At 38.7% G+C, this 27,056-nt stretch overlaps 1 protein-coding gene and 1 long non-coding RNA gene across 7 annotated transcripts in view; one reads left to right on the top strand and one right to left on the bottom strand.

Annotated features, from left to right (window-relative positions):
• Positions 1-27,056, top strand: part of BNC2 (basonuclin 2) — a 407,820-nt gene that overhangs the window by 104,105 nt on the left and 276,659 nt on the right. For all 6 annotated transcript variants that reach the window (XM_033121982.1, XM_033121984.1, XM_033121985.1 and 3 more), the window contains exon 2: positions 25,463-25,663. In XM_033121982.1, the coding sequence (XP_032977873.1) occupies positions 25,463-25,663 (201 nt within the window). The remainder of the gene's footprint in view (positions 1-25,462; positions 25,664-27,056) is intronic.
• Positions 13,182-26,546, bottom strand: LOC117031486 (uncharacterized). The gene is made up of 3 exons (XR_004424580.1): positions 26,362-26,546; positions 14,928-15,106; positions 13,182-13,306 (listed from the first exon to the last, which is right to left on the bottom strand). It is a non-coding gene; the product is annotated as an uncharacterized LOC117031486 (long non-coding RNA).

Below are 27,056 nucleotides of genomic sequence, written 5' to 3' on the forward strand. Positions count from 1 at the left end.
CTTTCACAGCTTTAAAATATGTAACACTAAAACTAAATTATATATAAATGGCATAGTTAAGAATGATTGTTCTCTTGATGATTTGGTTTTAAGCTGTGTCTAGTATTCCCTTTTTCTTGCTATGTATTGTGAAGGACGTTAATACTGATTCATGTCGATACTGATAATTCCTTTTCTCTTTGAAACTTTACATTCAAACAAAATAAGATGTCACAGTATGAAAAAACTAGGAAAAATCTATTTGATGGTTTTTCTGTCCCTAAAGTCTTAAAAATAACTATACTTTTCCATTAAACATCTGTATAGAAAACATACTGCCCCTGAATAAAACAAGCTACAGGTGTGGTCCCTGACTTCTTTGTCTCTGGAAAAAAAAAAAAATCCTTTTCATAACAAAGTACTAAATAATATTAAAGGCAATTAACTGAATAAGTCTCAATTCCAACTTCCTTATTATTGAAAATCTTCCTTTTTATTGGAGTGTGAGATTACAGCCAGCTGTTGCAGTGGTAACCTGTAATCCATTTCTCTAGATTGTTTTTTGGTGTGAATTGAAAACTATTACCATGAAGTTAAGTCTTATTAACCCCCTTTCGCTGATTTAGTTTTCTGGAATTTATCACTGGTAAAATCAGAACAAACTCCCTCAGGAATCTATGTTTATACCAAAAAACATACATTTTGACTCTGGAATACTTTTCCTCTTCCCATTCAAAGATAAGTCATCTGAAAGATAAGTTAAATAGTAATTTTTAAAAAAGGTTTATTTGTTACATCTGTGAGTGTAAGTAAAACCAGTCGTTTCTTCCAGTATTTTGATTGTGACAAGAAGATTGATTGATATATTGTGCCTTAGCAGCATTACATATTAAATTAGCCGATTTCACATACTGGGCAGTTAGAAATGCTATTAATTCTTATGTGGGAATACAAACCCAAAGAATTTGCATATCTTTTGTGCATAATGATAAAATAATACTCCACCTTCTCGAATTATGTCCAGCTCTTAAGAACTTGTGTTACCTTACAGAGTAAAAGACTTTGCAGATGTGATTAAGGTAAAAGGCTGGGAGGTGTGCAGAGCATTCGGGATGATCCAGGTGGACCCAATCTAATCACGTGACTCTGAAAGCATTTTCCCGGCTGAGGTCGGAGAGAGACGTTACTATGGGACAAGGGTCAGAGATAGCCTACCTTGCTGGCTTTCTGGGTGGAGCAAGGGGGTCTCCCTGAACCACGGAATGGAGGCAGCAGATAGAGGTTCCCCTAGAGCCTCCTGAAAGGAGTACAAGCCTGCTAGGATCTTGATTCCCGCCCGTTGAGACCTGTGTTGGACTTCTGACCAATAGAACTGTAAGATAATAATTTGTTGTCATTTTAAGTCTCTAAGGTAGGGGTAATTTATTATGGCCACCATAGGAAACTACTACTCCTTGTTTTGTGTTTGTAATTTGTTGAATAAAATCATTACTGACATATAAAAACTATAAAGGAACAAAAGCTTTTTGGCAACATGTAAAATGCTTAGTAATTTATAAGACTTCCTTATGTATGGATTGGTACAATTTATTTTGCTCTTAACAGAATGAAGTGAGTTTGGCTTTGCAACTGTGATTTTTTTTTTTTCACACTAGCCCTACCGTTGTACCTGGAAAATATAGTAGGCATTCTGTAACTGTTGAAAAAAATGAGTAAAGTTAGATGGTCAAAATCTGTGTTGGTTGTTAACAATGGAGTTTTGAGAAAGGGACGTGAAGAAAACTAGGAAAATAACTGCTTGCATCAGGTCTGAAGAAGTATCTCCACGCTTTCGGCAAATGTATCTCACATTTCTGTCTGTCATGTTTGGCAATTGCCAATGAATGCTCAAGGGCTTTTTAAGACTCAAACCCCAGGGTATAACTGAGTTCATTTCTGGCTTGATAAGCTGGGCACTAGTAGTAGCAGTGGTAATGGGGAGTCTTAATCTTTCAGATAATGGTTCCCTATTTAATTAGTTGCAAAAATGACAAGCTTTAAGATGTTATTATCATATAGCAAGAGACTTAAGATCATCATCAATACATAATAAAACAGATAAACCCACGTACTTTTAAATCACTTTTAAGTTGCTTCTCTACTTTCACTCGCTAGTAAGTTGGGACATTCAATCAGAAGTATATTGAATCTAGTGGTAGGCACTGGGGATACAGATCATAGTGCTTATTAATCCATAGGGAAGACAGAAATTAAATAATTACAAGAAAGTAAATAGTTACAAGTGTGAAGAATAAGTATGGAGTGCTGTAGGAGTAGATAATATCCTCCTCTAGTCCAGGTAAAGAAATCACCTGTGAAGACATCTCTGAAGGTTCAGCAAAGGAGAAAGGGAAAGGGCTTAAAAGCAATGTGAGAATGGCCGGAGCACAGAGAAAATCTGGGCTCATCATAAGAGGGTCAAAAGATAAAGCTGGCTAGATTGGCAGAGGTCAAACCTTGGAAGGTCCTCTTTAAGGATTTTGGGAAAATTGTGTGTAATCTGGAGATTGGCTTGGAGAGGAGAAAAAGTGAATGCAAGGGAAGCTGAGGTCGGAGGCATTTTCAACTGTAAAAAGATGGCAGCCTGTACTAGGGTGGTAGCTATGGGGATGGAGAGTAGATGAATCCAGAGATAATTTGGGAGGTAAGCTAGAAACTCTTTGTAGATTGCATATGAGTTGTCAGAGGGACAGGGAGGAGTTGTTGGTCAAATGAAATCCTACCAACAAAAGATACCTTATTCTACACAGAAGACAGAAAGAACACAAGTTATTATTGAGTAGGCATTAACATATTTACATGCATGCAAGATAACATGAAAGTGACTACAAAGTTGGGACAAAAGCTCAGGTTATACATCAAAGCAAAAGAAAGTACATTAATGTCTCCTTGGGACACAAAGGGCTGCGACTTGTGAGAGGAGTCTGTACATCTCATGAGAGACACTTGTGCTAATCCTAAGGGTTTGGTTTTACATACTGAGGTGATTTGGCAGGCAACCTTGGAGATTACACTGTGAAAACTAGAGAGTGGGCTTAATCACTACAGAACTTGATCTCTGTTCTAAAGGTTAAAGGAGGAACTGAGATTCACTGTAGCTCCAAGGAAACACTCTTAAGATAAAAGGGATAACATGGTCTTTTGGTCTTAGTGGCCAATAGTGCCGTTTACTGAGGTGGGCAATTCTGGAGGAGGAGCAAATTTGTGTTGACGCCAGGTTTGAAGTTCCTACGTATTAGACATTCCCTTGGCGATGTGAAGTAGATAGTCGAATGCATTTGTAGTGTAGAGGAGTGATCTAGGCTGAAGATAGGGATTTGGTGGCCATCAAAGGTCAGTGGGTAACTCAATCCTGGAGGTAGATTAGGTTGCCTAGAGATAGAAGGTGGGTTGAGGAAGAAAAGAGGAAGTCATGTCTTTAGTTGCCTAATCAAGGAGATAGCATAACTAGGTCAGCACAAAGTGTTAGTACTGAAGATATAATCAGAGCAATGATCAACATTTTCATTTTTTTAAATTATTTTTCCTAGGTAATGTAGCTGAAAATTTAGGTCACACACTCTGGTAAGCTAGACGACTGCTCTTTGTACATTATCCATTCTCTTCAGTCTCCCAGATCATCTCTTGACTCCTTCCTGTACACAAGCATGTTCTCTCCCTTCTTCTTTTGGGGCAGTGTGTCCTCTCAGGATATCTTTGTCTCTCATTTTGAACTTTCATTTATTTGGAAATGTTTCCATTTGTTTCCACATGTAATTTGTAGATATTTATTCCGCTTCATAGAGTTAGATATTTTTGTACTGATTTATTTGGTCTGGAATTATGCCATGTTTTGAGGCCATAGCATAGATGCTCTGCTCTTCTATGAAGGTGAGCACGATGCAGAGAATGGCTTTGTGCAGATGGAAGTGGAGGTTAAGGGAGAAATCTATTGTTGAGAAGAAATAAATGCAGGACTGTTGGGCCCAAGCGCTTCTTGGGTAGATGCATGTAATAATGATTTTAGTGAAGTAGTTACTGCACATTGAGAAAGGAATGGCTTTTTGTACGTATAATTGAAGGCAAAATGGAAAACAAAATACAGGGGGAAATGCCCTCCCATTCACATTTGCAAAAAGATTTTGATCTAGGCTAAAATAGAGACTATCTTTGCGCTGTATTTTATTGGGTAGTTCAGTCTGTAAGTTGGGGGCAACTTTCCTGAATCGTATATTGGTAAATCCTGCACTTGTTGGAAAAGGTTCTTTATTCAGAGACACTTTGGCCACCTGGGGCTTGGCAAATAGAAAAGCAAGTGGAGGTGGCATTCAGGGACATCTTTTCATTTTATGAAGAGGTAGTGACTGGGAATTGAAAAAGAAAAACAAACAAGAGTGGGCAGTGAGGACCCGGACAGAGGTTTTACCAACTGACAGTGAAATATTCGGTAGACTTAACTGTTTTAATGGGTTTATCTTAGACAGTTTTTCTGTTGTGAAAGTGTCGGTTAATAATTTACCCTCCCCGAGAGGCAGAAGAAGCAATCACACTCTGTAAACTGGCACTTTGGGGCCTGTCGCTTTGCTGGAGCTCATCTGGGCTGGAGCCATGTGCCTCATGGTTGTGACACAAGTACCAAACGTCTACACTTTGACAAATGGAGGCTTGGGAGAACTAAATAAGGCAGGGATGTTTGGAGTGATTCACTTCAAGTGATATCTAAAGTAATGGATTGCTATAACTCTCCATCTGATCCACATCAAAAAGAATGATACACACACACACACACACACACACACACACATATTTAAAAAGTTTATTTTGAAATAGGGTGGAGTTTTGTATGGTGGAGAGGGTGGTAGTGGGAAAATAGATGATTTTTAAAGGAATATTTATGAAACTTCAGAGAAGGGGAAAACTGGGCTTGCTGATGGATACCTGGGATATGTTTTTATTGTCTAGCAAAATATTGGATGCAGCTGTACATGTAAGACCTACCCTTTGGTAGTGCAAATGTTAATGTCAAAAACCTGAGTCCATTACCCCTTGCCATACAATTCATTTTGATGCAATAGTGCACACAACTTCACTGCAGATTTAAATACTGTTTATGTGAATTTTATTTCCCTGTTTAGTCACTGAATCATACTGTAGTGTTGGCATGGTAAGTTTTATAATTTGTTTTCCTGTGTGAAGAGTGCTTTTCTTCTACCGAATGTTCACTTCTGTATACTTTTTTTAGTTAGGCATTATGTCATTACAAAGATTTACAGTTATTTAATAATGATTTATTGTAGTAATTTATTCTGCCAGCTGTGGCATATTTTCAGTGGAATTTGTAAATCAAATGTATACAGAAATTTACCAGGACATGCATTTCAGGATTTAATAAAACATATTCTAAAATCTTTTTGAAGTGAGTAGTTTTATGCTAACACATTTGGGATTAAGCTTTACTTTAACAACCTTTGTTAATGTTCAAACTCTGCCATGTCTGTCCCACAACCATGGAAAGAGGAGTCTGTGAGATCTGTTAACATAAAATACATAGTTTCAGGTCACCCACTTTACTTCCAGACCATTAGTGTCATGTTATATTTGACCTGGGATGTTCAAATGATATTAAGGGACGCGGAAACATCCTGACATTAAGCTTTTGTGTACTTCCATACGTTTTCATCATTGTTAAAATGTGCATCCAGAATCCTAACGGAGAGTGGACCTAGTAGGTTATGCTTATTTTGAAGCCTGAAGTGTCAGATTTTCTCCCCCTTTTGCAGAGCTCACTGGCCACTAACCATGTGGAATACATTTAGCTTTGGTGGAGTTGCCAGCTCTCGCTCCTCCCGCAGTTTTCTTTGTTATGGTACGAATACGGCAAGTTATTATATTTTCTTTTTCGTTTTAGAAAAGATTGTTGATATTTTGATGGTTGTTCACTTGATGGTATATATTTGTTTAGAAAAGGAGAGAATCTAGAAAAGAAGGAAAGTGCATAGATTCCTTCCTTTATTACTTTAATTTTTTCTTAGTCTGGTCATTTGAGAGGTTGTCTTTGAAATGCATGATTGCCAAGTAATTTGTAAAAATGACACTTGTTCTCTAAGACTGCATGAAAATTTTAGTTCTAAGATAAAACTCCTAATTCGCAGCTTCAGTCAGCTGGTTTTGTCTACAGCTGCATGAAGCATCTCATTTGACTTCCTACTGGCCCCCCAAACACATTGCCCTCATTGGTCAATTGTTTTAATATTGTTAAGACATACAGTCTTACTGTGTCTTAAAGCTGAACTTGCAGGTGATACTTAATTAAGTATCGAAAGCAGTAGACTTGGCACTAAGATGGAAGTACAAATATTTGAAAATACTGCAGCCTCTGATTTTTTCGTAGTAGTTCGGATTTGCTTATCATGTTTAGGCATTAGTTAAACAGCGTGTAAAAAGGAAAAAGAGCCGGAACGACTTGCCATCTGAAATGTAATGCTTCCCCATTTCACTTTTTTTTTTTTGCCACAAAATCTGACAAGGTGAAGAGTTTGTCATCTGATGGCTTATTTCTTAAAGGTGTAATTTTTACAAAGTTCTTAGAATTTTGTCTTCAGATAGGAATTCAAGGCACAATACATTAAAACTGGATCTTTTAATGATCTCATTAGACTGAAAGTAATTTAAAAATAAGCTCATTAAAATATATATACATAGTATTATGCTCAGGAGTTCATCTTTGTTAATATTTCTAGGAAAATTATAAAAAGAATGTATGTGATTAGTTGTGAGCTATCTGGACAAATGACTCCATAGTATTTCATAATTATTTATTTTTATTTTGAGAAAAATAAGTCTGCAGTGCAAAGGAAACTGAGAGAGAGATTTCTTGAAAGGGAACAGAGATGGACTTTTCTTGAGAGATTTCATTGCTGATCTCTTAGATGTGCCTAAGCTCTTTATTTTACATTTTTTCATCCAGTACTCCAGTGCTCACAATATACTAGGTATCTTTACCACATTTAAATGCAAAAGGAAAGAGTATTTCATAAGTAAGTTCACCGTTCTGGATTTCGTTTTGACCTTAGCAATGTTTTAAGTTTTTTTTTTTCTTTTGGGCTTACCTGAAAATCTTTCTAAATTACACCAAATTGGAACTTTAACAAAAAAGCATAGTTCAGGAATGACAAATATGTTACATCTTGTGGGTGAAGTTTGATTGACTGCTGGTGAATGCTTTGAGAGGCTGAGGTGAGTCAGGAGGGAAAAAAAAAACGTTCTTTGCTCAATTAGCAATGCCCGCCATAGCTGCTGAGGGGAACGTCAATGGAATCATGACCTGAATTTCTCCCCCTGGAATAGGAACTCCTGAAAATTACTGCAGTCCTTCATTTATTCATTATGTCTTCATACATTCAACAAATTTTCCTAAACACTCCTGAATACAAGGCAGCCCGCCAAACATGGTAAGAATATAGAGGTGGAACAGACATGAATTTTCTTTGAAGCTTTGATAGGTGGGAGGCTTCACTAACTGTTGACTAACAAAAATGTGAAATATGGTAGGCAGCAGTTTTAGAAGGCTCTTATGGTCCAATTCAGAGATCTGAGTTCTAAGCAAGTTCTAAGCAAGAAGGTTTTTCAGTTGCAGAAATATGGCAGATTGTAGAGTTTGTTTGAGATAACTTGTATTTGCTGATTGGCTATGCCAGGCATTTGGAGGGAGGCCCACTCCCATCTGACATGGACGGATGATTGCTTTGTCAAATGTACAGTCTCTGTATAACATTTCTGTAAGTACAAGGAAAATGATATGACCAGCCGAGAGGTGAGTGGTGAAGCTATATGCTGTTGGATGAGATGCAAGTCAGGAATGCAATGTAGAGAATCGAGGCTAGAGCATAATTTCAGTGTTTAGACGTTTAATTTCAAAGAATATATTTTTAGATAGAAATAGTTTAATTCTATTAGATAGATAGATACCATATATGTATAAAATATCAAATTATTTCTTATGCATACAAATTAAGTGTTAGTTTTAGGACAGCTTTCCTCCACCATGTTTCTAACTGGAAATCTTCAAATTAGTCTTTGACTCTTCTCCCCCCCACCCCCCGCAAAGCTAAAATTCACTTAAGCCTAAATTCCTGTAGATCCTTTAAAAAACAAAACATAACAACTCTAAATTGTTTCTTTGTTTCTCATTATCACCTAGTTTAGGTTCTCCTGTTTTGTGATGGGAGGTCCATTTTCTATTAGTGTCTGCTATAGTGTCAGGTGTTTAAATGCTTGTTGTATGGACAGACACAAAACCAACAAACTTCCTTGTTCTTGGAGCTTATGTTATAGAGGAATGTTTGAATACAATACAAATCCCCTAACTGAATAGTCCTGCCTCAGATCGCTCATTTTTTCTGATGTATCTTGCATACTGTTCGTAAGACAAAATGCAACTTCCATTATTTAACTTTCTTTTTCAGAAACTTAAAATAAATGCCAAGGCCTCCACAGTTTGCCTGTATATTCTTTTTCTTATCTCAAGTTTTACTAACGTCCTTCAGCTACCTAAGGAACAGTGCTTTCTACACTTATTTTTGTTTATGCCCCTCTACCCATTTGGCATGTTCTCTTTGTCTTTCGATATTATCCTTACCTCGAGAAACTCAGCCCATATCCCTCTTTTGACTAAATTACACTCCTGGAAGCATTGTAGCTAACAACACAAGTACTGACTTGTGGCACTTCTATGTTAGTAAGAGAGAGTAGCTATTTATAACTTTTATTTAACCAAGGATGTTTATTTATAATCTCTTCAACTATACTGTAAGTCAGGTGAAAGTAGAGGATCTTGTCATAAATATTAACACCTTACAAATATGAGCACAGTTGAAAAGCAGGAAAACTAGTGCTTTTGAAACATCCTAAAGAGACGCAACAAAGCATCCAAGCTTAGATTTGGAACTTCTAAGATAGTCATTGCCCTCATATTTTGCTTAGAATGTGAAAACTCTAATTTTTTTTGTTTTGTTAATTGCTATACATAAATATTGTAAGGAGTGAGAAAAGAGTACAGAAGCATATACAGAGAACACAAATTTCCCATCCCTCCTCAGAAGTAACTTCTGTTTATCAGATTCTTAAAAGTATTTCCAGAAATAGCTTAGTCCACATAGAAGTATTTATTAACTCCCTTCCCAGATTTTTCTCATCTTTTTGGACACAAATGGTAGTACACTATACTTATTGTTCAGTATCTTGCTTCTTATTCATGATTTATTTGGAGGTGTGCCTTATCAATACCACTTTTATTTTATTCTTCTTAACAATGCTTACAATTCCTTAGGAAAAGCTCATAGGAAAATAGAACAGCAAATTCTAGAAATGGGAAGAAGGCAAATATTAAAAATAAGAGAAGTAATTATCACTATGAAAATATAAAATGGTGGTTATTTTAAATTTTAAAGTAGATTATTCCCAAAGATTGTGTTTTCCCTCCCGGAGTAATCAGGACCGACCCCCCCACCACACACACACACACACACACACACACACACACACACACACACACTACCAGGCCTTTAGATGTCCTAAACTGATTACTTACTACATATAAATTTGATGTTCAAATTTTAAAAATTTTAATTATCAAGAAAGAGGTTTTCTGTTTAAAAGACAGGATGACTATGCAACATTTTTAAACAAAATTCTTGTCTAAAATGGTAGAAACCTGGAGAGGCAATGCAGGATATTAGGATGAGCACATATTTTGAAATCAGACCAAGTTGGTCTTGAAATCCCCACTTTGACACTTAATATTAGACTTTGTCCAAGTGACATAACTTTCTTAGCTTCAATTTCCTTATTGGTAAAATGAGAGTAATAATACCTATCTCATAGGACCTGTGAAGCACAAATGAAAAAATATTTTATGCTTTTCACAGTACCTGGCACACAACAGGTGCTTAGTAAACATAAAGTAATATACCCCAGACTCTTTGCCTATCCAAAATGATTAATTTCCTTGGAGCTCTAGATGCTGAGATGTAACTCTGTCTTTTATAAAACTTATAATGCCTCATATATACTAAGCACTCCAAACTTATGCATTGATTTATTTTGTTCTGTAACTCTTTAGAGTCTTGTTTAGTTTTATTCATAGTCTTCAACAAAATCCTCTAGTCTCCAGAAAGAAGTACAAAGACACATACATGACCACATGTACTATGTGAAGATGACGAACTTAGCCAAATGTCAGAATCTCTGCTAGTGATGTGCTTTTAACCACTGGTTAGTTAGGTAAAGTAGCTCTGATCTGTACCATTTGCTGATTGCTCTGGTGTAAATATTACCATCATGGCTGATTTCTAGTTACCAATGTCAACTGGCTTATGAAATTCCTGGAAGTTTAGTCGGTTCTTACAGGTCAGTGGAGTGGCTCTCGTAGACTATTGGATTTTCAACCCTCTGGACCTCTGCATTCAACTGTCCTGCAAAAGCAGTTTGAGACACCCAGCTCTCAAAAAACGGTTGAGACTCTGCAACCAGCTAATTTTTTTTTCCAACTTTGCCTCAGTTTTGCAGTTTTCCTATTTGTATAGTAAAGCAATAGGAGTAGGTCGATTTTCTAAACTTTTGTGGTACCATCTTACAATTATGCATGGGGGTCTCAGGCTATGGCGGCAAAAGGGCTTCTTGCCCTGTAAGTTCAGTATGAATTTCTTTTTAAAAAAGGTCTCCACTGGTTAAAAACATACATTTAAGAACCACCATTGCTGAAATAGTTGTCGCAAAGCCCATGTCTGTGATTGTAGCAGAGGCCTTGATATAGTGACAGATAATGGGTTTACTCACTGTTTATTATGTCTCTATTACTAACTCATAGGGCTTAGGAAAATGCATAAGGGAACATAATGCTTTTCAGTGTTCTTTTTTGTCAGAGGTAGACATAATAGAAAACATTTTCGGTACTTGACATTTTATTTAAATATGACTTTTCACTTATGTGTGAATGAATTCTCCATCTCTGTGTGCCAGGTTAATGAGGAGTGACTTATAGCCAGGGGCTACAGACTGAGATGCCTGCAGTGGCCAGGCAGGCCATGGGCTGGAGGAAGAAAACAGACGGAGGAGTGGGGAAGCGTGTGCCCATCTGAGAGTGCACGCTAAAAGCCGCAGCTTCTGTTCCACTGCCACGGAGTATGGTCATGAAGGCCCACAGATTTCTATTGCCATATCTTTGTTCTCTGACACTCCACCCTTCGCCTCTCCCCATCCTGTCCCCAGCAACTGGAAATCAGTTCAATTTAGAATTTCTTTTTTTCTTTCTTTCTTTCTTTTTTTTTTTTTTTTTGCCTGTTGACCGAATTAAGCACACATGCACACTCATACACACTCACTTATGGAACCAAGCAAAACACATTTGGCCTGAGGACCAAACTTGGCCTAGGGGCTTCTAGTTTGCAGTCTCCTTTTATACACATATACATATGCAGCCACTGATATTTATTGAGTGCTTCTGTGCTAGGCACTCAGCTAAGCCTTTTCTGCTAATCAAAGTAATTAATCTTCACAACCGTTTGGTGAAGTCGTATTATTTCCTTTTTAGAGATAAGGAATTTGGGCCCTGGCAAGGCTAAGGAACTTGCTGAGGTCACATAATTAGGAAACGTTGCCCCAGGTATTCAAACCCGAATAATCGACTGCAGAACTGCGGTGCTGAACTACCGGGAAGAACTGCCCCCTACATGTTGCTACAAAACAAATAACTGAACCCAAAGGGTGGGTTGAGGTTTTTGTCTAATATTAGCTCATTTGTGGACAGTGATACCGTGTGTGCGTATGTGTGCTTGATGTGATAAAACCCTGGAATACTATCTCTTTTCCCACTTGAGAAGATTTTTCTGATAAAGCGCAGTAAGGCCGATGTAAAACTTTCACAGGGAGTTTCTACTTCCCTTTGTCACAAACTAGACATCCTGAGCTGTGGGGCCAACACTGTATTGTCTCTGTTTAAGGGCAAACGTTCCCTCTCTTCTCGTTGCCATATTTAAACCCCACCCATGGAAATGCTCCAAGTCCTGAGTGATGATCGCTTCCTCTGGGCGAGGGTATGAAGAAGAAAAGTAAATCTAGCAGGAGGAGTAAATCCCAAAAGACAGAGATAAGTACTTGAGGTCAGAGACTGCGTCTTTTATAGTTTGTCTACATACCAAACTCATTAATATGAATAATTATCTGAGCTGTAGTTGTAGTAGCAAAAGGAATAAGAAACTAGTCTTGCCTTACGTTTTTTTCATCAACTCTCATTATTTCTAGGGTGCGGGGAGATCTTGTGGAGAAAGTGATGTGAAATTATGTCTCTCCCATGTTTCTCCTTTATTTCCACTTCTTTTTCCTACCCACATAAAATGTTTTTCAACCTTAAAAGCTCCAGCCGATTGGGCTAAAACTGGAAGACGCTAGGAAGAAAAACAAAAACAGTGTGCAAAAATCTATATATTTATCCGTTTAGGTTTTTTTCCTCCTGGGAGATTTTGGAACACCATTAGACAACCTCTTTATGGTTTATTCACTTGGTGTGGAATGGGAGAGAAAAAAAAGAGCCAGCCCCTCTGGCAGTATTCTTCTCAACACTCTATACCCATCATGTGAATGGAAAGAACCCAAAACCTGCATTTTCAGAACTGTATCTCAGCGCCTGGCTCCTGGAGAAAACCAGTGTGGTTCAGATGTGGGATGGGAAGAGTGGTTTGCATTGGCATTGGCCTTGCGGGTGCTTTGGGGCTGGAGCACAGTCAGCTGTGGGTTACAGATGCTTGCTCTCCACTATTAATGTGGCCAACATGTGAAACCATGGCACCCACAATACTACACAAAGGTCCACTCCTCTGATAGTTTGGGAAATAACTCCCAGCTGAAGAAATTCCTCCTTGAAGGGCTGGAGTACATTCTTGAACAGAAGGGGTTTTTTTTTTTTTTTTTTTTGATTCTTGTTGTATTTTTTGTTTTTTGTTATTTTTTTTTAGCGGGGTGGAACCTGGAAAGAAATGCTTGATGATGTTGGTCTGGGCCCCAGAGACTGATCATAGGGTGTCTACGATCTTGGGAACTTGAACTGAAAATGGAAAGAGAAAAACAAAATGCTCGGTTCCATGCTGTGCATGTTGCAGAAAGCTTGTCCCCTCAAGCCATTGTGGAGTTTCTTTGGAGATGTCAGGTACCCACCATTGGTTGTCATCTGCTCTGATTCAGGGTGTGTTCAAAATGTTTTCCACCAATTTTCATTTCCCTGAGCTGTCTCCAAGGTTGCTAGGACTAGAGAAATCTAGACAGAAGAGAGAGGAAATGAGTATGGGGTTGGGTGGCGCTTTCTTTGTGAATTCAGTAACCAAGACTCTTTTCAGGACACAGCAGCTTTTGTCCCCTCTCATCCCTAAGGCCTGTGCTTCCTTCTAACAGTACACTTGAGAGAGCTGGGACAGTTCCCTCCCCCATTCAGTTTGTGCTCTAGTTTTCTCATTCAGGTACAATTTCCAGTGAAATAGTAGCTTGTAAGTATTCAGAAGTTAGTTTATTGACTCTTATTGCACTTCTGAGCACCTAATAAATAATTTAGTAGTCTGATGGATATGTGGCTACCTAACTATGGGGCATGAAATATGTACTGTTTTTCTAATACACTGTAGGGAGACCTGTTTATAAAGTATTTAGTATTGGTTTTATAATGCACCGTTGACAACAAGAGACCACGAAGCTCAAAGATCAATCTCATTTTGGCCCCCAGTATTAATGCTGCTTTACAAAGCTGTATGACAGGTCACTTAGACAGTGGTCCTCACAGAGAGGACTCAGGAAGGCAGGCTGTAGTGGCTGCCAGCACAGTGGATGGATGTCTTTGTCCAAGTCCCTGAGGTGACTATTTGGCGGTTGCTGAGATTGGCCAGGTGATGCAACTCATCATTTCCCCGTTCTCCAGAGGGATTCCGGATGGAGAGTGCCCAGTTCGGCTAATGCAGCCCTCACTAATTGTACTTGGAGTTGGGGTGACTTTGGACCACAATTGCAGTTCTGGAGACATGAATCAGGAAGTAAGGAGTGGAACTGAGCTCTCCTAAGCTTCCTCTCACGTTTGTTAATGAAGTGACATTCTTTCACATCTCCTACTCCTTCATTCAAATTACGTATGTGACATAGCATACAATGTTTTGATTTTTGTTTGGGGAATTTCATTACCCAGGAATAAATGTATAGACATTGGAAAAAAAAAAAAAACACTACGTAGTTAGCACTTGGAATTGGGGGACATCTAAATAATTTCATCCTAAAATCATTCTCTATTCTAGTTTGTTTATAAGAACTGTATTCTACAGGAATGCCTTAGAAAGGCAGTGATTTACAAGGTACTGTTGCCTCTGAGGGTATATGTTTTTGGAGCAAGGCTTTTTTCAATTTTGCATTAAGGACTTCTTGCCGTTCTAAGTACACATCCCAATTCCACATCCCAAAGTGGGAAATCGGAGCTACACTTTCTTGAACACAGTTTGCTTGCTTGTAATTTCTCACGGCTTTTTAAGAACCAAGGCTGAGTTCTTTCTGCTGTTTGTGATGTCTTACTCATTTCTCATTATTCAGCGTTTCATTTTACTCTCTCTAATTGGACCAAACCCTTTCTCCTCTTTAATAGTGCTTGACTTCATCCTTTGTTTCTCTGAGCAAGCGACCTCCTCTTTTCTGAGATGATCAATTCTTTGGTGCAGTTATTTATTGAACATTTACTATGTGTTTAGCACTTGCTTAGGCCCTGGATTGCCAAAGGTGGATAAAACTCTGTTTCTTTCAACAGGTGTACACTTCAGTGGTGGAAATGGGTAGTAAATTGGCTTTCTGATATGACACTCTCAATATTTATATTTTTTAACCACAGAATATTTTTTTTTGTCTCTTACCTTTGGTTTTTGAGAAAAACTTTTTTCTTCTCCCTTCAGGGGCACCCCTTTCATGTGTGTTCTTGATCACATTCTCTTCTAGGACCCTTTTATATCATTTTCCCTCTGGCTTAGATTTTCAATATCCTTTTTTCTGCTGGCTTCATTCCCTTTGCCTATGGATAGATTCATTCTTTCCCCTGTAGTGAAAAGCAAACCATCAACATGATAACAGAACTTCTCGCAGGCCCTGGTAACTTTTCAGACCAGCCTTTTCTTACTTCAGTTTTTTGCTTTGCAACATTTCCCTAAAGAATGTTTTATCTTTTCTGCCTCCATGTCTTTATAATTTGCTTACTTAACTCCTGGAGAATCTGGATTCTATAACTTCTGTAGCTATCAGTCCACTAAGACATTTCTCTTAGGACACAAAAAATATCATTGTAAAATATTGCGGCCAGAAATACATACTTGGAATGGCATAATGAACACCCATTGACCCAAACTTAAGAACTAATTGTGTACATCGAAAGCCCAGGGTTACCACCCTTATAATTATTCTGCGGTTACTGCCGTCCCCCTCTATCCGGTACACAACCCCACTCAGGCACTATTCTGATTTGGGTATTTATCATTCCCCTGCATTCTGTTTTGCTCTTACTGTATTTACTACTGCATACTACTACAAGTGGTTTTACTCTACTTTAAATATAGCATTGTTTTTTAGAACATTTAAAACTCGGAACACCCTACCTCTGTAAACTCTGACTTCTCTTCTTCAGAACATTTGACAATTATGATGCCCCCGGTAACACGTTCCTTCTGTCTTCTCCCCCGGGGAACCGTGGGTATCCCCCAAGATGCTAACCTTGGCCACCTTCTTTTATGTCTTGTATCACTTCTCTGTAGATGGCTGCCAGATCTGATCATTCCAGTGGCGGTCTCCTTCACTGGCAGGATCTGCTGTTTCCCCAGACTGAGCTCACTATGTAGTCCCACAAACGAGCTCCACCCCCATTTGTGTCGACGGTGCTGCTGCTTTCCCATGCTCAGAATATCACAGCTGTAGTGTCATCTTTGACGCTTCTTATTTGTTACTCATATCTTATTCTTGTCCCGTGGATTTTATCTCCAGATTTATCTTGCTCTTTTTCTTCCAGCTGTATTGCCTATAGCCATTTTACCGAGATTATTCTAGTAATAACTTCCTAACTGGTGTCTTTGCTTCTGTCTTTTCACCCTTCAGTCTGTCTGTCAGGCTGTTGCCAGATAAATCTTCTCAGAGTACAGCAATGATCATTCCATGCTGCTGGTGAGAACCTTTTAGCAGTTTGGACTACTGGTGGATAACGAGATAAATTGCAGCTTATTTTATAGTGGAGTATTGCACTGTCCCTGTTACCCTACTTCCGACTGACCCATCCGTCCCTTTCGTTCATCATTGTTCTACACAGATTCTACCTTATGTTCTAGTCAAATTGGATCACTTCTTTGGAGGTATTATCAAGTTCTTCAGTTCCAGTGCAAGTGCTGCCTCTGTTTAGAGACTTTCTCTTAGTTACCATTACTGGTTGGAAGGAATCTCCTTTTCTAAGTCGTACAAGATTCTGCTGCTGCGTCTCTTATCACATTGTGCTTTATTAAGTTTGTTTGTGTACATGGCTTATCTCCTGTACTAGATTGCGAACTTCTTGTGAGCAGGAACTATGTCTTAAGTTCCCTGTTTTTGTACCTGGCAAGTAGGGCTTTGATGAGTATTCTCTGACAATGGCTAAAAAAAATGTTTAATTGAAAATGTCTTTCCTTATAATAAATGAAAGAAAAGGGAGCTAGAGACTGACCTAGTCAGGACAAAAGTGGATCCCTTATCAATTAGCAAATTATCCAGTTGTTCCCACTTTGTTACTTCCATTCCCTCCAGGCTTTGTTTATTTAATAGTTGGCTTCTGTCAGCCTAGAGATTGAACTCGTAAAAAGTGTTTGGGTGGTCAGAGGAGTATCTTATATTTGCAATTGCTTTTTTTCTTCTTAATCTGTCTTGATATACTCTGTGCCTCTAAGTCATGCTGTCTATCGAGTAATTTCCTCCCCAGTCTCTCAAATGGCACGCTTGGTGCCTAGCCCAAATTACCCCCAAATAGCCATAATTATAAATCAGAGAACAGCCTCAATCCGGGTGGTTGGTGAGCACGTTTCAGGGTCCTGTGTTGTAGAGTTGATACTTCTCAGGTTGAGGTATGTTGTTCTTTTCCATTTAAGCCACTTGCATACACTCACGCTCTTGTGCTACCTAGTTAAGGTATCACTCACCTAATTATTTTCCCCACCCTTTTACTATCTTTCACATTCATCCTCATCCTGTGACACTCAGATATTTACTTGATTCCTAGTGCATCTTATCTTTGAAGAAATTGTTGCCAGCAGTACATTTAGTGACAGTTATTTGAATGATTTTTGACGGTGATAAAGTATCTGCTATCTTCTGTCCCTTCCCTCTTCTCTCCCACCCCCATTCTTTTTTCTTTTGCTTTTCTTCCTTAAACATAGTTCTAATTTATTGTTATCACTGTTTTTAGTAATCATGCCATTTAGCAGTAGCAGTAGTAGCTTTTAGAGCTGAGGTGTAACATGCATACAGAAAGGTGCACACAAATCGTAAGTGTATACAGCTTGACGAATTTTTGCAAAGTGATCATACCCAGAACCTCCAAGGTGATGGAGATACAGAACATTACCTGGAGCCCAGAAGCTTTCCTGTGCCTCTTGCAGCCACTGCTCCCCTCCAAAGGTCATCACCATTCAGACCTTCGCCAGCTGTTAATTCTTTCTGTTTTAACCTTCCATGAGTGAGTTTCTGGCACCTTCTGAGATTCTTAATTTTGAAAACAGTCTCCAAGTTTATGCAAATTTGCTTTGTTTCAACATATTATTTAAATACGTATGTATATAAAATAGTCTGTGATTTTTTCCAAAGATTTTGAAACTTGAGTTATACTGGCATTTCACTTTTTAAATTTATTATTTCAGGTTGTGAGTTTCATATAAGGGGGTACCATCAATAGATAACCATCTGTGATAACTCTAAAAGCAGCGATGGATTTCCCAGGTGTCTGTGAATCTCAATCTTCCTTCCTGACAGTGATTTAAACTATTATGACATTTTCACTGGGGCTGCAAACTTTTTGGTTTGCAGACTTTAGAAGGAAGTAAATAAAGAAATGAACACTATGTCTATGATTCTTGCAGCGCTTCATGGTCATACAAAAGCAATTCCCCACTTATGCTCCTAGCCTGTTTTTTAATACTCATTTAAGGAAGGAAACACATCTCTGGCTCTTTTTCTCTAGAAGATTTTCTCATAAAATAGTGACTTTCGGTTATGGTAGGAAGAAGCCATTGTCACTGTTCGTACCTGAGAGAAGATGAATAAAGTCACTTTTCTGTTTTTAAACCAAAACAAAGTAGATCAAATGTTTGATCTTTTGGAGGCTTGAGATTCATGCTGACCTCAGATCCTTTTGCATCTGCAAAACTCTTGATCCTAAAGATTCCTCATTGTATAAACTACCTTGTCCGCCACACCCTACCCAAATCTTTTAATTTTTCAATTTTTTTTTATTTTTCATAGTGTATCAAGGGATTATGGTATTTAGATAGATCCTTGATGTGTTTCTCTGAAACTGAGCCCCTGATTAGGCTGTCAGTGGATGCTGTCTCTCATTGATTGTTCCAGTTGGTCCAGAGACAAGTGTCAACCAGAGTGGTTTCTCCTTATCACCATAAAAAGATGAAACTTTTAGGTAGCATTTGCTTATGAGGTATGTTCGTGCCACTGTTCAAAGTGATTTAAACCTGTGTTCTATTCAAACCTTGTTTTCCTCTCTTGGTCTGAGGTCACATGATGATGTTTTCAGTGTACCAGCTTTCTCCCTCCATGTGCATGGTCAAATTTTTTTTTTTTTTTTTTGTACAGCAGTTTATTTTTATTATTTTTTTGTCGTGTGTTCTAAAGTGGTATTCCAGTGAGTAAACACCTGAGTACCCACAATGCTTTGGCAAAAAACAAACTAACCCCAAACCGAAGATATGCCTACATCTCTTATTTTACAACCTGGACCATGATTTTATCCCTGAAATCTATAGATTATGCTGGCTGAGGATTCTGTATGTTGAAATGGCCCCAGCCCTGGCTGTCAGAATCATCTGGATAAGGTATAATTATAAAACAAAGTTAACATACAATTTTAACACAGACTCTCGTAGAGGGGAGAGGGGCCAGTGATGGAGACTGGCAGTCAGAGAGGACAACACAAGTTTTTTCTTCCTTCATTTGAATCTGTCAAGATCCTTAACTGCCTTTTGAGTTAGTTAATCCATGAGCTGTTAACCCAGATTTATATCCCAAGTTTTCAGAGAATAAGCAATAGAATGGATGTCTCCAAAGAGGAAGATTTATGGAAGAACAAGGTTTATATTCACTTCACACACATAAGCACCAGGTTACATTCAGTAGTTGGCAGGCATGCATGCATCTTTTTAATCTGGATAAAGGTGGCTGCATTCAGGTTTGCCGAGATCATCTCATGAATTAAAACACGAATGAGACTTGTAAACTAAGAAAAGTTTCCAAGTTTTCTTAAAATTTAAATACAAGGACCCAACTAGTATAATCCAAAAGTTTTCTTCATGATCATCAGACCTTACTGTGTGGAACCCTTGACTGTTGAAGGAGGGGTGCTTCATCCCTTATTAGGGTGGTAGTGGAAGGATTAGGAGCCAGGGAGAGTGCCAGGATTTAGGTGTGAATGATAGGCGAATCCTAACTGTGAAAATGAGCACTGTAATGTGTAGAGATGTGTTCAAATCGGAACTCTATTTTAAGAGCTGCTTTTTAATCTTCCCTCCTTCCTTTCTCCCAAAACATGCAGGCACAGTAGAGTTATATTTCATGTTTTTGAGTATTTTTTAGGGGGTGAACCTTTCACTGTCCTCCCATCAAATTACATATGTGACTCAAGGGAAAACAGGCAGCTTAGATTATGATATAATTATTCACAAGGGAAAAAACTCAGTTGAAATTATTGTTAGTTTTACTTTTTCTTTATTCTCTTCTTTATAGTGAGTCAAAAAATTTCTCCCTCTTAACTTCACATAGAAAACAAAACTTTACACAATAAAGGAGGGATGGCAGGTTTCACCAGGGAAAAAGGTTGCTGTCAACTTTTTTTCCTCAGGAATATGGAAATTTGGACGGATTATCTGTTCAGAGGAGGTTTCCTTTATTAATTCTTTTTCCTTTATTCACTTAAGACATCTGTTAACATTTCACACAGCCCAACAGATGTTGCAAAGCAAGTCCCATACTTTGTTCTCAAGAAAAATGACATTTCCTCAATTGGTTCACCCCACCTCTGTGACTGGGCCTAGCCTGCTGCTTCTGCATAATTTGCATATATTAAGTTATGTACTTTAATGCCATATGAATTTGTAGCTTCAGCATTATTTTTATACAGTAAAGTCTAATTTGATTATAAACTAGTTTACATGTTGCTTTAGAGTTAAGAGCGGCCAAAACATTTTTTAAAACTCTCCTTTGAGAATGCAACCTAATTCCACATGTAGGATTGGAGAGGCAATTATTAAAAAATTTTTTTTCCTATGAAATAAGTGAATTACAAAAGCTTGAGTTGTTTTGCCATTAGGAAGTGCTGATTGTCATGCGATGTGGAGCATCATTTTTATTATTTTGGCAAGAACAGGGACAGTTTTGTCTTGACAAGCCATTAGATGAATACCAGCGTGTGTCACATGAAAAACCACTGATCTTTAACCCAGCTCTGTACTTAACCAAGCCTTGAAAATGAATAGTGAATAAAAGAAGAGCAAAGGCCAGTTTACTGTCATTACAGATTATAGAATCTGTTAACAGCTGCTGAACTGAACCCAGGGAATTACAGATATTGTTCCGTGAACCAGCTAAAGTCCTAGAGATGCTTGTTAATCTGTGTATATAAATTATACATTTATTTTATATTTGCTTATGATTTACATTGTTGGAAACATAGCTAGAAAAAATGAAAATCCTTGTGTACTTTCTCAGTATACTAAATGCGTGCCTTTATCACCAAACCTTATATTTACATATAAACTATCTCAATGAGTTTTCTCTATCCCCCATTATGGAATTTGCTTTTAAAAAGCAACATGGTATTAAAGAAATTAGTACTAAGTATTAAGAAAAGAAAAAGTATGCAATATCTCTCCCCCCCCAAAAAAAATAATAAAACCCACAAACATACATACAAAACAAAATCCTTTGCTCATTTGTTTCTTCAGGTAATCATTGTGCTGATATTCGAACCAACATGTCCCTTTTTTTTTTAATGGAGGGGAAAACCTAAACCCACCTCAATACCCAAATATTGAAAAGATCAGTAACATTTTAAACAGTCGGTTGTGGGAATGACTGCTTATAGAGCTAACAAGAAAGAACACACTTTCTTACTCTGCTGGTGGAATTGCATTGTGTCTCCCTGAAGTCTTGTTATCCCACACTAACTGAAATGCAAATTCTTTGCAACTAATTGGATCTCATTGAGGGTACATGCACAGTGTGTAGTTATATGCAAAATGGTTTTAAAAAATAAAATTCCTCTGTAATTACAACTTTTAATTATTACCCAAAACATGGGCATCTATCGAATAGGTTTAGAATATATGTGTGTGTGAGTGTGTGTGTATGTGTAAATATATATATATATATACACACACACACTACATATATATATAATATATATATTATACATATACATATATTATACATATATATACGTATATATGTATGTATAATATATATTTTATATATACACATATATACGTATATATGTATATATAATATATATATACGTATATATGTTTATATATACATATATAAACTTTTTTTTTTTAACACATTACTCAAAAAACACCAGCTATGAAATGCTCAGTACGGTATCAGGTCAAAAGTTAGGGGGAATGTTTATTTACAGCAATCTATAAATTGGATTTTATTCAAGTCCTGTGAAAATACATTTTAAATGATAAACATCATAAACAGTCACTTCCAAAAGCTGTTGTTTTTTTCTTCAGTTCTCCAGGCTATTTTAACACTGTAAGCTGTATGTGAGTTTCTTTGTGTAAGTGTACTTCTGCTATGTCTTGTGGTGAGGTGGAGGTACTCACATTCCATATTGTCTTTAATAGCTTAGGTGCCATTCAGACCTAGTTGGTACGCTCCTTAATTTCCACGGTACGTCTCTCACTATGAGCAAAGGTGGGAAAGCCATCACATAGCCTTGGTATTTGCAGGTCTTTAGCCTGAAATACATGGAATCAGGGCAATAAAAAAGCAGTTACTGGGGCAGGGATGCTTTTGTCCACTCCCCACTTTTAAATAACTTTAATACAAAATGATTCCAAAGAGTTGTTCCATAATCTGTAAATGATTATATAGCCAGTGGACAAACCCAAAAGTGATTTTTGTGCCTCAGAGGTACATTTTTTTAAGTCTTTGGGTTAATTGTTGTCTCTTACTGTAATAAAGCTTGTCCACTTTGTAGTATTACAAAGTAGTTCAAGTTTGTTTCATTAAATCCAGTTAGTAGGTGCAGTATTGTATGATACAGATTTGTTGTGGGAAACTATTTTGACCCTCAAAGATAGCCCAGTGCTTTTGTGGCTTGTGCCTTGGCAGTAATATGCAGGGACTAGTTACACTGCAGACTTGTTTTACCTAGAGCCACCTCAGACTTTGATATCTGAAACAGCTCAGTTTGCCTACGCTGGGTAGCATTTTGTCAGAGGACTGCTGGCCGAGCAGACCAGATTTGGATGTATTAGCTAGTCAGCCTAATAACCCTGTACAGACTGTATTGATTTTCTAGGAGAGAGTTTATGAACTAAATAAACTTGGGGTTGGTGTCTTAATAAACTGCTTCTCTCAGTCTGTCACATTTAGTTACGGAGCTGTGCAGTTTAGGGGGAAAAAAGGCTAATTCTGTTACAGATTGTTCACAGCAGGGTCTCCAAATTAGCCCTTTGTTTTGTAATGCCACCTTGCTTGGGCTCGCTTTGAGCACATTTCTCAGTTTTGCCCTAATGAGTTGCAACACTGATAATGTGGCTGATGATCTTTCATTGATTTCACTATCACTTGCTTGTCTGGTAATTGATCCGTTGCTGAGCCTCTAGTTAATTATATCGGCTTTGACATGGCCCGGTCCACGGGGAATTTCAAGTCTTGCAGAATAACAGTTTTAATAAAAGAGTCTATTACTGCAGGTGCTTGCTGCTGCATGCCAGTTGATTTTTGTATTTGTGTGTGTGTGTGTGTGTGTGTGTGAGAGAGAGAGAGAGAGAGAGAGAGAGAGAGAGAGAGAGAGATGGTTGGGGGTAGGATACCAGGGAAGGAAGATTACTGCGGGACTGAAAGAAAGAAGGGGTGGGGGCTGGAAGAAGAGGAAGAGGGAGTGAAGGAGAGAGGAAGGAAGGAGGGGGGAGCGAGAGAGCAAGAGGCAGGCGAGAGAGAACATGCAGGCAAAGCGATACAACAGAGCTGGAGAGGAGCGAGGAGGAAGCTTGCTATTGACAGTGTCCTTAAGCCTCGCACAAATAACAGCCATTAGTGGGAAGGTCAGGAGCTGAGCAGGCAGCTTGACTGAGGCACTGAGTGCCACTTCAGAAATCAAGAGGCTAGCAAATTTTAGAGGGAGTTTAAGTGGGTAATAGCTAGCTGTAAAGGTACAGTCACTGTTGACAATTGACTCGTAGGGGCTTTTCCTGCCCTCCCCCCTCAAGAATATTTTTATTGACCACAGGTGGACTTAATATAGTTTAAGGCAACAATTCTTTGGGTTCTTGTTTGCTTCTTCTCAGATATTGAATTTGCTGCTTTTGAGACTTTTTTGTGCTTAATGGTGGTGAACCGGAGGGAAGTTTAACAGAAAAGCTTTCAGGAGATGTAGGTTCTAGAGGGGAAGGCACATTTGTGTCAACATAGTGTACGTTTTCTCATCTTTTCTCATTGTCCACTAATGACACAGAGCTGCCATTGAAGCTCTTTTCTGTGTCTTTTGTTGTTTCAGAGAGTAAGGTTTATTGTTATTCTTCAGTTAAGAAGGAGCACGGAGAGTGGTACATTTGTCCTCGATATTTGTAGGTGGTTGAAGATTAATGTTCCTTACACTTTAAGTTTAGGAAGGATGGCTTTTTCCTGCTGACTACTTTTATGAGATGACATGAATTTAGCTTTCCATTTTGAAGTTACTGTTTATGTACAGTGCATTTTGTTCAGTTCTGCTTTTCCATAAACAAGGTAGATAAATACTATCTAATAAAGAGATGTTTTCTTTTAAAAACAGGTTTAATTAAAAATATGACATGCTATTGAGGTTATATTATTTCATCAGGCAGGAAAACGTTATAGAATCTTCGAGAGATCTTGAATTAAAAAAATGGAGTTTTTATATTCATTACATTTTGCCTGAAATGGGACAGGCTTTTTTTTCTTCATCTCTTTCTGTTTTATGATTTGAAAGGATATTGTAGATGCTTCATCCAGAACTTTAACATGGGAGTTTTTTTCTACTTTTGAGCTTAAGAAAAGGTACCCTATTTTCTTTGCCATTCAGTTTCTTATTACTTAATATCCAGTTGAGTAATTAACGGCCTGAGGAATTGGATATTATATTGTATGTATGTATGTTTGTATGTATGTATGTATTTTGCAAATGTTTACTGTGTATCTTCTATGTTAAAAAATTTGCTAGGTTTATTTATTTACTTTTTAGAGTGTAAGGTCATGTCCATATGTATATTATTTTCTCTAGGAGTTTTTATGTGGTTATGAATAGTCCAGCATATACTATATGACTTTTAGGAGTTAACATTTAGACAACTGAGCCAACTTTACATTCTCTTACAGCTAAATATTTTTCTTTCTTCCAGTGTAACGAGAGAAAAATGTTTAAGCGTAGCAATTTACAAATATTAAAGCAAAGACTGATGTCAGATATTGCACGTTACACCTGAAAACATTGTTTTGGGGAGAATTCCCTGGGAAGGGCCCCAGCTTCTCCACGCCCCATGTGCCGTCCGTGTTCATGGTGCAGCTTGGAATGTGCAGGAGTGTGGATCTATGTGTGTGTCTGGAGAAGGGTTAGTGTAGGGTGTCATTTGGTGCCTGACAGTGGAACAGTGCAGTTAGTTGACTCTTAGCTCTGCTATCCAATGACATGCAGTGGCTGAGAGTTTGAAGCTGATGGTTGGGTCTCCAGTGCTGCCTGCACACCTGACAGGCAGCTGTTAAACTGAGCAAAGGCAAGCTCTGGGAGTCACAATCTATGCATAAATGATAGGGGTATCTGTGCAGAAGGTGCGAAAGAAGCTCTGACCCCCTCCCGCCCCTAAATCCCCCCCTTCCCAAATGAAATGCACAGTTCAGCCAGCTTCTTAACTACACTACACTCCTGCTACTACTGGCTGCCAAGAGGCTCAAAAAATCCACCTTCACTTTTCAGTCAGAAGAGGCAGAAGTGGATGTGAGAGAAAGAGAGACACAGAGAGACAGAGAGCCAAAGAGGGCAAGAGACTTGACTTTAAGAGACTCCTGTACTGACAACTCCATGCAGTTCGGAACCAGAACGGCTGCGGCTGAACCAGGGTTCATGGGGACATGGCAAAACGCTGATACTAACCTTTTATTCAGAATGTCCCAACAGGTAAGTTACTTTCATTTTTTTTAAAACAAGAAACCTTGAATTGTTATGTGCACTTTTGCTTCTGCTATTTTTCTTTCTAAACAATTTAAAAAAAAAATGTATCACTTCATACTTGGGCTCTGTTTTGTCATAACTGTGTTACTGGAATGTGCAGGGTTACTTCATGGTTTCCCTAAGGGCTCCTTAAAAGAAAAAGGGGAAAGGGGACTGAAGTAAAAGAAAGGCATTTGTTGTAAAGTTTCACAGTACAGCCTGGATCATGAGAAGATTTCATTTATTTCTTTGTTTTCTGTTAAAAATTAAAAAAAAAAAACAAAACAAAAAAAGCCACCACCCAACAAATGTATCTTTCTCTATATTAATCACTTCATCAAAGTGTCTGCTATCTCAGAGGAGGTTCTCCAAACAGTCATAAAATGTAGGGGCCCCTCCGAACAGCCCGACTGACTTCCTGGGCTTGGAAGCAGCTCGGACTCCGACCTGAGGACTCGGCTGTGCAGGAATCTCTGCCAGCACCGAGGGTCGCCGGAGCAGGCGGCGGCGTGCGTGGCGGGCTGTGCCGGCGGTCCCAGCTCCTCCGCCCGCGGCCCACCCGCCTCCGCGCTCACTCGCCCCCGTGCTCCCCGCCAGCGAGAGCTCCGGCTCCGCCCGCCCGCCTGCCCGTCCGCCAGCCGCGGCCGGCCGGCCGGCGCACTCACTCTCGGGCGCAGCCTCGGCGTCCTCCCCAGAGCCGCTCCTCGGTCCGGGCCGCGCTGGCGGCGGCTGGGTGTGCTGACTCTGCCGGGAAAGCTGAAGTGTTAGTGCGAGGCCACCGGCCTCTGATAATTAATCACTGGAGCCGGCGGCTCGTACCATGCGCTCGGTGATACGCACCCTGCGCGCCCGGCTCCTCTTGCACAATTGCTGGCTCTGCGGCTCCAAGGGGGAGCGAGGGTGAGAGGAAGCGAAGGGAAACAACCCAGAAACTTTCATCTTGGACTGTGCTCAAGCGAGGGAGGGAAGTTCCCTGGTGCCTCCCTCCTAGACGCGTCTTGCTTTTCAAAAGCCTACATCAAATCCACACAAAGCAAGAGTTAGTATGATATTATCATCCACACAGTACGAAAGTATTACTGACAAATATTTGGATTTTAAGCAGATGGCGGTTAAGAAATTGAGGTGGTTCCACTCATGTAAAAAAAAAAAAATACTGCAATTACTTTCTTAAACACAAACAAGTTATTTTGTTTGTAATAGTTCATGAGAATTAAATACTTAATTGACTTAATTTAGTTTTTTTAAAGTATTGATAATGAAGGAAAGAAAACAATTTGCTAAACTGTAAGCTACCAAAACTTTAGAAATACATCTGCAGAAAATTGTGCCCAGAGCCAGGCTTTTGTAGCGTTTAGCT

The sequence above is a fragment of the Rhinolophus ferrumequinum genome, chromosome 12 (assembly GCF_004115265.2).
Source record: "Rhinolophus ferrumequinum isolate MPI-CBG mRhiFer1 chromosome 12, mRhiFer1_v1.p, whole genome shotgun sequence".
In the NCBI taxonomy this organism is placed as follows: Eukaryota; Metazoa; Chordata; class Mammalia; order Chiroptera; family Rhinolophidae; genus Rhinolophus; species Rhinolophus ferrumequinum.